This window comes from Crocodylus siamensis, chromosome 4 (genome assembly GCF_052110815.1).
Source record: "Crocodylus siamensis isolate JL-2025a chromosome 4, ASM5211081v1, whole genome shotgun sequence".
Lineage (NCBI taxonomy): Eukaryota > Metazoa > Chordata > Crocodylia > Crocodylidae > Crocodylus > Crocodylus siamensis.
This window is the reverse complement of record NC_143398.1, coordinates 180,442,669-180,451,556: the sequence shown is the minus strand read 5'-3', so window position 1 is coordinate 180,451,556 and position 8,888 is coordinate 180,442,669. Positions and strand designations below refer to the sequence as shown.

At 44.6% G+C, this 8,888-nt stretch overlaps 2 protein-coding genes across 2 annotated transcripts; both read left to right on the top strand.

The window, feature by feature from the left end:
* Nucleotides 1-898: 898 nt before the first annotated feature.
* LOC149867248 (speriolin-like protein) lies at nt 899-5,742 on the top strand. Its single transcript, XM_090041698.1, has 3 exons — nt 899-1,097; nt 3,914-4,264; nt 5,372-5,742. Exons 1-3 carry the CDS (start codon nt 899-901, stop codon nt 5,740-5,742), a joined length of 921 nt encoding a protein of 306 aa, XP_089897824.1.
* Nucleotides 5,743-6,363: 621 nt separating this feature from the next.
* Nucleotides 6,364-8,660, top strand: LOC149867247 (speriolin-like protein). The gene is made up of 3 exons (XM_090041697.1): nt 6,364-6,388; nt 6,605-6,756; nt 8,334-8,660. The coding sequence occupies exons 1-3, from the start codon at nt 6,364-6,366 to the stop codon at nt 8,658-8,660; spliced, it is 504 nt and encodes a 167-aa protein (XP_089897823.1).
* The last annotated feature ends 228 nt before the right edge of the window (nt 8,661-8,888 follow it).

Genomic DNA, 8,888 nt, shown 5'->3' with positions numbered 1-8,888 from the left:
CCCCCTCCCCCACCCTGAAGCACATGTATTGGTGCCCTAAATGTCTTTCTTAACTAAGATGCACTAAAAACCTATGACTGAAGAGCTCTGTTGAATCACACAGCACTGTAAGTTATTTCCTAAACGCTCAACCCAAACTAGACTATCAGATTGTACAAATTCCTTGGGAAAATACATTGAGTAGGAAACTGGGTAAGGCTAAAATTACATTTTTTTTGCAAAAATATATATTTCTATACAAATATACACACATACATACACACACACCTATGCCTTTACAGTTCTGTCTCGTGACCAATCTGGTTCACTTGACAGTCCATAATACACATTTGCAGTAAAGCATCATCATCCCCATTACAAAACTGCATCCACATGCTATATGTTCATCACCATCTCCTTTACCCACCACAATCATGCAGAAAAGAACTGCCTCGGTGCCTCTTCCCTTCCCATCCCCCTTCCTCCCCACCCCTCTGCCATTTCACCAATCCTTCCCTCATCATTGTTGCCATCACTGTTCTTTCCAGCGATCTGATTTTTTAACGGTTTACATCAGTCTTCTCTCTTCCCTGTGTCCTCCACTATCTTCTTCCCATCATAATCTATTGTCTTCTTGTAGGACATCTATAGCTCACTCAGTCCCATTCTGACACAGTCCTAGACTGGGAGGTTCATGTGTCTGTACATTAGCAGGTTTCCAGTCTTCCACAGAGTGTTCCCGAAGCAGGAGATGGATTGGATGAGGCAGGTTGTCAGGTGCTTGCTGCTTGGTGCTCCTTTAAGAGCGAGTGACATCATAATGGTGTAGGAACATTCTAAGATTTCTTGTGGGCCTTTCAAAGTGACTCCTGCCTAGCCGAGGCTGTTTGCTACAAATGATTTTCCTTCACTGGGGAGGATGACAACTGAGGATAATGAGTGGATGAAGAGGCTCCAGAAGGAAAACACATACCTGAAAAATCAAGTTAGGCTGCTCAGGGAGAACTATGAATTGCGTTCATTATTGGGTCAACACTATGAGAACAGCAATCAAGAGCAAATTGCCACTTCCCATCCCAATAGCATGTGTCCTGCTGCCTGTGCTCCAGGCCAAGGAGGTAAGGAGAAAGTCTGTGAGATACTGATCCCATTAATTCTTTAATTAACAACCCAGGAACAAATTAAAGTGCTTGCTGAACTTCCACTCATGGATGTTCAACGATTATTGCATGTGGAGCTAATCACTGAATTGCACATTATTTTAGGTTGGCTGGGTCTGGCAATGGTACAGGGTGCCTGGTATTCTAGGTCCACTCCTCAGGTACAGGTAATCTGTCTAGCCTTTCCTTCCTGAAGCATGACTACAGCTCAGTAGGAAACAATTCTGTGGTTTTAAACATTTTCCTGTTCTTCATTTAGGTTGGATCTGAAGTCTCTTGACCTTCACCCACTTTGATAATCCAGCAGTTAGGGCACTTGGAATACGGGGGACTGAAGTTCAGATCTGCCTGACTCAGGTGAAGAACTGAGCCTCCAATATCCCATTTGAGTGTCCTATCAGGCAATAGGGTATTCTAGAATTGAACAGTCCTATCAGGAAATAGGGTATTCTAGAACTGAAGAGCCTTAATCTCTCTTAGTCCACTTTGTATAAATAATTCAGTATTCATTGGATCAGGGACTTTGATGTTGGCTTTCTAAACCTCAGGCAAGTGTTATCATGAATGGCACATGCCCTTGGCAGCTGGGGAAGCATGGCTGCACTGGTGGCGGCGGGAGCATGGTGGTGGTGAGCAGGGAGCTCCCAGAGATGCCGCTGGCATTGTTGGCAGCAGGGATGGCAGGGTGGCGAGCACTGACTAGGGGTCGGTGACCACCCGCAGGCACCGCTGACAGTGTCAGTGGTGCCTTTTTATAGGGGGTGCTTCCCCATGCTCGGGGTTCATGTGCATCCACATGCACCCCTACGCGTCACCCCTGAGTGTTATAATATCTAGCTTAAAGAATCAGACTTTTTGCCCTCTTACCTAATAAATATTTATTTATTTATGGAGCCCCACACCACAGGAGCTTTGTTGTACAAGTACCTGATGTGAACCAAGAAGATCAAAGACTGGAACACTAGTCTCCCACAGCCCAGGGAAACTGCACTAACTGCTGTTGGTTATTGTGAGATGAACAACAGTATTTCTTCTCTCTGGTTTTCACCACAAATTCCACTGTCATTCAAACTGGGATACATGTTCTGATAGAAAACCTTAGGACTGACAAGTAGACATTTTCCAATGGAAAAAAAAATTGGACAAACTCTGTTTTGCAATCCAACTGCATAAACCTGAAAACTAATGCCAGATCTACCAAGTCATACTAGGAGCAACTGTGTGCTTTGAGGGGGAACTTTGGGAAATTATGGACCCTCTGAGTTACTCTTTTCTTCAGGCACTTGTGGACAGTAAAAAAGTGAGTCAAAGCTTTTGCAAATAGACTACAAAATTGCACAGATTTCATTCATAGACAAAAGACAAGGATTCATGTTTATGAAAAAATGCCAAACACCTAAATGCAAAACCTTGCCTCCATTGCTTTCACCTCTCTGATATCCCTTTGGTTTTTTTGTCAATGTTCTTTCAGGTTCCCAGGCTTCTGCACTTTCCTACTCAGTCTTGTTCTCTAGTTCTCATTCTTCATTGCTGGAGAGTGACCCACAGCAGATTCTAACACCTTTCTGGGGATTTTCTGTGTGCTGCAGGCCAGTCAGTTATTAACAAGCCACTAAGCTTTATCTGATAGTCTCTTTCATCTTGCTATGGCAAGTTGTTCAGTTGCATTCAGGTGCCAGTTCTCTATCCCTTAATGCAAAAAGAAGAACATAAAGACACAGTGAAAGATATCTTAACATAAAACTGGAATTCCAGATCAATCTACAGGATTCCAGCACTACTGCACAAGAATTGTAAGGGGGCAAGCAAATTCTAAACATAGGCACACAGTATGAAAATGAGTCCTACACTCCATCTGAGCCCTTCTAAGGGAAAAGTCTTGGGTACCAGAAAGTGGACTACTGCTGTAAGAACAAATACGTGACAGAAGATATTCATATTGCTTAATGAATTGCTGGAAACCGTTCAGATACCAGGGTGATGTGTGATGCAACCTGCTTTTCTGCAAAGCTGGAGTAACCTACCTCTCTAGGATGCAAAAGCCTGGGCAGTATATATGGAGACCAGGGGTTACCCACATGCTTTCTTAACCTTGCTGGTTTGGTCCAAAAGAAAGGTAAATGCCAGTACACTTGGAACCAGCATGGCTGCAGGAAGTGTTGGAGCAAAGGAGATCATCCATTTATCTATCTATGATGTGTCCACCCTTAGATTGGCTGCCAACCAGGGTTAAAGAGCCCAGTCTACCCTATCATGGAATGGACCTCAGTTCCACAACCTTTTGGCAGCATTTTTTCTTCCAGGGGCACAACTGGTATCCCTCAGTAAGGTGCTGTTCAGGGTGATGAGTGTATTTATAAAAACCTATATAAACTGACAATTTAAATGAACTGTGGACTCAGTCTCTTCCCACTACAGGGACCTAGGGATAAATAGCAGGCCATGACACCTCCAGAGCTTCAGGGCACAAACTTGGATGAAACTCAGGACAGACACAGCATTTTTAACTTTCCTGAAAAAAATGGAGTGGGCCAGTCCTGTCTAAGGAGGTGTCTTTCTGCTATCTACTTCACAGGCAAAAGCCTAAATAAGGGTCACTGTGACCATGCATTTGAAAATGTTGCCCTTCTCTAAGCTCTGGCAAGTGCATGGCAGATTCATGGTCATTCTAACAGCAAAGAAAAAATATCTATTGTCAACGTAATATAATCATCAATGTAATCAGCAGCCTCCTTTACATGGTGACACTGTGTGCTCTCTGTTCTCTCTTGCAGCTCAGCCTTATGGAAGGGAAATCAAAACACAAGAGACTCTAAGTCGTCTACATCCTTCCATGTTGGAGGACTGTAATTATTCCTCTCTCCACATTACAAATGAGGCACTTTCTAGGTCCAGTGCCAGAACTGAGGCACAGGCTGCATTCAAGAGGATCTCCAATGAACCCACTCTGTTTCAGACAGCACACAAAGACAGGAAACCAACCTCCGTGGCCAGCACTTCCTGGACCACTAGGATGGAGAAACAGCTGCAAGACTCTTTGGACCTTTCAAAGATAAAGAGAGTCTCATTCACTGATGGTACTTTGCCTGGAGGAGATAAGATTCCTAGTTGCTTACATGGCATGGGTAAGACCTGACTGTTCTATTGGAGCCCTGAATTTGGGGCCACCCCAACATCTGGGTGCCTTCAGATGGTGTTCAAGGACTCTCCTGAAGTTGCTCGGGATCAAGCCATGAGGGCAGGTATACGTGTGCCAGGCAGAGAGACACTCTCTTCATGGCAAGCCCAAAATCTGTTGCTTTTCACTACCACTTTCCATTTAGGCTCATATCTCCCAAATTGTACGAATGCAGCCAGGGCTTTCTTTACTTCAGTGTGCCCCTTCTTTCCTCCTGTTTTGAGGTGAAGCTGCCCTTGGCGGTTGCAGCAGATGAATCCGTGCCGGCACAGCATGTCCCCTAATTCCAAGGAAACCCTAATGGAATCAAAAGCAAGGCCTCTCTGTGTGATCCTCTGCCCAAGTGCACAGTGACAGAAGTGTGTCAGTGTCTCCTCTCCTCATGCCAATTAGGTCTTGCCCTATCCCACATCCTGGGCCTCTGAGGCCAATCCTGCCTCAGAGAGGGATGGGTCCAAAGTGAAAAGTCCTTCTTACTGCCACAAAATATGAAAAAAGGGAAAGAATTAGGGATGACTAACATGGGCCATGCCCTGGTACTGGGAGTAGGGCTAGGCAGTAGAGATAGAAAGTTGTAGAATCCTGGATAATGAACAGATAACAGCTAATTAAATAATGGCCTGCTGAGGTGTCCTCAGATCAGGAGGAGGAGGAGCTAGTAGCAATATAAGCCCTGCACCTCAGGCGAAAGGCGGTTTGACCTGGGCAAAGCTCAAGGAAGGAGCTCGCTGCTGGGAGCTCTGGAAAGGACTGAAGGGCATTGGAGACTGACCCCGATTGCACTAATTGAAGGCGCTCTCTATGCATGAAGCTGAGAAGCAGCACCAGGGGACTGGTGAGGGAACTGAATAGGCCCAGGATGGCCCGAGATGGGAGAAGCCAGCTGAGCTGAGCAGAAGCCTGGAAGACGGCTTAGAGAAGAGGCACACCAGCTGCTGGGCCATGGGATTTTCCACACGTGGCTGGGCCATGGGATCCCCTATGTCTCTTTATTTTCAGCCTAAACAAATCTTTGTCTAACCTTGATGCCACATTTCCTTTTGCTTTGTTGTAGCTCACCAGCAACATGGGAACATCATCAGTACATCAGACTCCCTGGGTGAGCAGCAGACATCATCACGAGGAGAGTTTGTTTCCTTGACTCCCCTCAGCATTTCAGATAAGCAGAGAGCCCAGACGCAAACTGGGCTTCCAGGATACTTCAAAACATCAGAGCTGTTTTCCTCAGAATTTCCCCAAAGAAAGCCAAACCCCGTTTTTACCAGCACAGGGGATATAACAACTGAGAAAACACCTTTGGAGTCTGCAGAAATACCCAGGAAAAAGAAAGTCTGGTTTTTCGACAGCCCTGTGGGAGATGAGCTAAGGAAACCCAACACCTATTACTTAAATGGTAATGTGATTTCACATTTGTTTTGCTGCTAATAACTAGAATGAGGGATGCTCTAAGCCAGCTCTAAAGCTGTGTGAGAGCAGGGGCATTTTAAAGAATGGAAGAGCAGGAGCATTTTAACTACCTATCACTTGCTCACACTAGCATAAAGGTGGTCACTTAAAATATATTAATGATCACATTTTAAGCTCTGGTGTAGACAGGGCCACATGTACTTTTCAGAGAATCCCTGGACTTCCCCAACATGACTTTAAAATACATTTTACCCCACTGGACACAAACCCATCAAGGAGGTAGCACTGTAATGACTAAGATGACATGTCTCTTCTCCATATGAGTATTTACATCCAAAAATCCATTTCCACATATGTTTGCAAAATAAATTTATTGACGGAGGTGTATATCTATGCCTCCATTAATAACAATTAGTGCATGAGATTAGGAGATCAGTTATGTATTTGTGGGTGGCAGTGTGACCTAGTGTGGAAGCAGCAGACTCAAGTTCAGGAGACCTGAGTTGTGTGCCCAGCATTGTCCCTGCTCTGCTAGGTGACCTTGGGCAAGCCACATCTCTCACTGTGCCTCAGTTTCTCCATCTGTAAAACAAGGCAAGTGATATTGACCTTCTTTGTCAAAAGCTTTGAGATGTAGGAATGAAGAGCACTATGCAAGAGCTTGGTATTACTTTATTATATGTTTTTATAAAATATATATGCATACATATAACAATCATATATGTATAGTAGATACATGAATACATTTTCTTTCTTCTAGTATTTGGCCTAAACCAAACAGTAAAACTATGAATGGAATCAAAGTATAGCAAAGCTGTACAAGCCTTGTGCCATGAGTTATTGTCTTATTAACTACCAGCCCTCTCTTCATTGGCCACAGACAGAGAGATTGATCTGAATGCCAAGAAAAATGGCCGCATAGTAGGTGAAATCGCTTTCCAGCTAGACAGACGTATCCTGGCCTATGTGTTTCCTGGAATAACAAGACTTTACGGTTATACAGTATCCAATATCCCTGAGAAAATCAAACAGGTAAACCCTTGCTGTATTGCATTTGCTGGGAGAGGGAGTGTGCGTCACATCTTGGGCATTAGAACAAGAGCCTGAAAATCTGGAGAATTTGAGTGAAGTCAAACACCAGCATAGAGAATCCAATTGGCTTGCTACTCCCAAAGCACTGTTTTCAATGTCCCGAGCTTTGGTAAAATTTGTTCTTACTGTCTTTGGAAATCCACTTCTCATCTGTAATACAGGAAACCCTCGCTATTCACGGATTTGTGATTTGCAGTTTCAAATATTTGCGGTGCACTGCACCAGCCCACACTCTCTCCCCACACAGTGTGATGACACTTTGTTACTGTGCTCCACAAGTAAGGGATGATTCAAGAAATTTAAAAAGTCATAGCCTACATAATATGAAATTGATGGGGGAATTGGCACCAGCAGACCATGAAGCAGCACAGGATTATCCCCCACAGCTGGTCAAGTTTTCAACGCAGATGATACAGTACAGTATTCGTGGATTTCCCCATTCGCGGGGATCTCTAGAACATATCCCCCGCAAAGGGCAAGAGTCTCCTGTAATCCTTTTGTAGCTCATTAAGCAGTTGTGAAGCTACCTCATTAATGACTGGGGGACACTGCGCCACAGGCTGTGGGGGCGATAAGCATGATGGATGTGCTTAGCAGCAAATAAATAAAACACAAGGCTTAGCTATTCACACTGTTTAATAAGCCTCCAGTTGTGTTTAAAGCTTCTGTATCAAGCAGAGTCTCCTGCAGCATTTTCATTCAGTGAACAGCCTGCCTAGCTTTTGTGCTGGAGAGGCTATAGGAATGTGAAAGTGTCTTTCCATGATCTTATGTGGAAACTGGGCCTACTGATCTGTGGCCCTACTGGCTAAAGGATGTGAGCCATAGGGTAGGCTAAGTGTTCAGGTAGAGGAAGAGGTTGCAGTCCAATGTGGATGTAGCTGTAAACAACACAGAAATTCCTATTCTGGTTAGTAAATAATATTCATCACACCAGGTAACAGAGACACACAATCCTTCCCAGATACCATCATTGCTGGGATATCAGTCACCCTCAGGGTGACATCCCAGCTAGCATGGTGGGGCTTGTGCTATGTAGTCACTTGCTCCCTCCTGAGATTTGAAAGCCTGCAGCATCCTGTCTGATTTCAATGCAGTTAAGTCCTTTTACACCAGCAAAGGGCCTGGCCCCAGAATGTGCAGGCAGATCCCTCATGGGTTGTGTAGTCATTCCTTTATTGTTTGGGGGAGACCAGAGATTAATATATAATTGACCAGATGAGGCCTGCAGAGCTCTACCAACTGGTTTGTAGCCACAATTGGCTTCCACAGTCCCTGAATCTACTTCCTTTGCTGGATAAATTCCTAGTTAAATTCCTGTATGGCCCTGTTCTATCCCTTCTAAAGCTGTACTGGAAACTTAGCTCCCCAGAGCTGCCAGGTTCCAGCTCTGTAGTCACTGACCAGCAAACAGCTTTAGGTACAGACAAGGAATGAGGAACCTCCCTCTTAACATTTATGAATAGGTCTGTCTGCAAGGAGGTAACGGTCTCTTCCTTTGTTCTCAAACCTTCTAGGCCTCCCTGAAAAGCCTGGATGGTTTTGTGGATGAGAAGAAATACCAGGCCATGACCCAGCACTACTTGTCCCTCCTCTCACGCCTGGAGAAGATGGGTTACAACTGTAATGTTCATCCTGTATTCAGCGAATTCCTGATCAATACTTATGGCATCCTAAAGCAGCGTCCAGATCTGAACTCCAGCCCGATCCACAGCAGCCCAAATGACCTCCGGAAGATCGTGATTGACACTGTCCCATCCAAGTTCCTTGGTGACACCTTGCTGCTCCTGAACTGTTTGTGTGAGCTTTCCAAGGAAGACGGTAAACCCCTGTTTGCTTGGTAGTGGATAGTGCTAATCCCAACAATAACACTATCCTCCCATAGAAACAAACTGGAAGAATGAGTGTTAAATACAGATGTGGATTTTTTTAACCCTCTCATGAGGATCTGTCAGAGCAGTTTGCTCCAGCAGAAGATACTGTGTGTGTTTGTTTTTAATGTGATAAGGAATCTGGAAACTCTATCCTTTGCTGGCTTTTCTTCAGCTTCTAGCAGTGACTGTCCTCAGCCA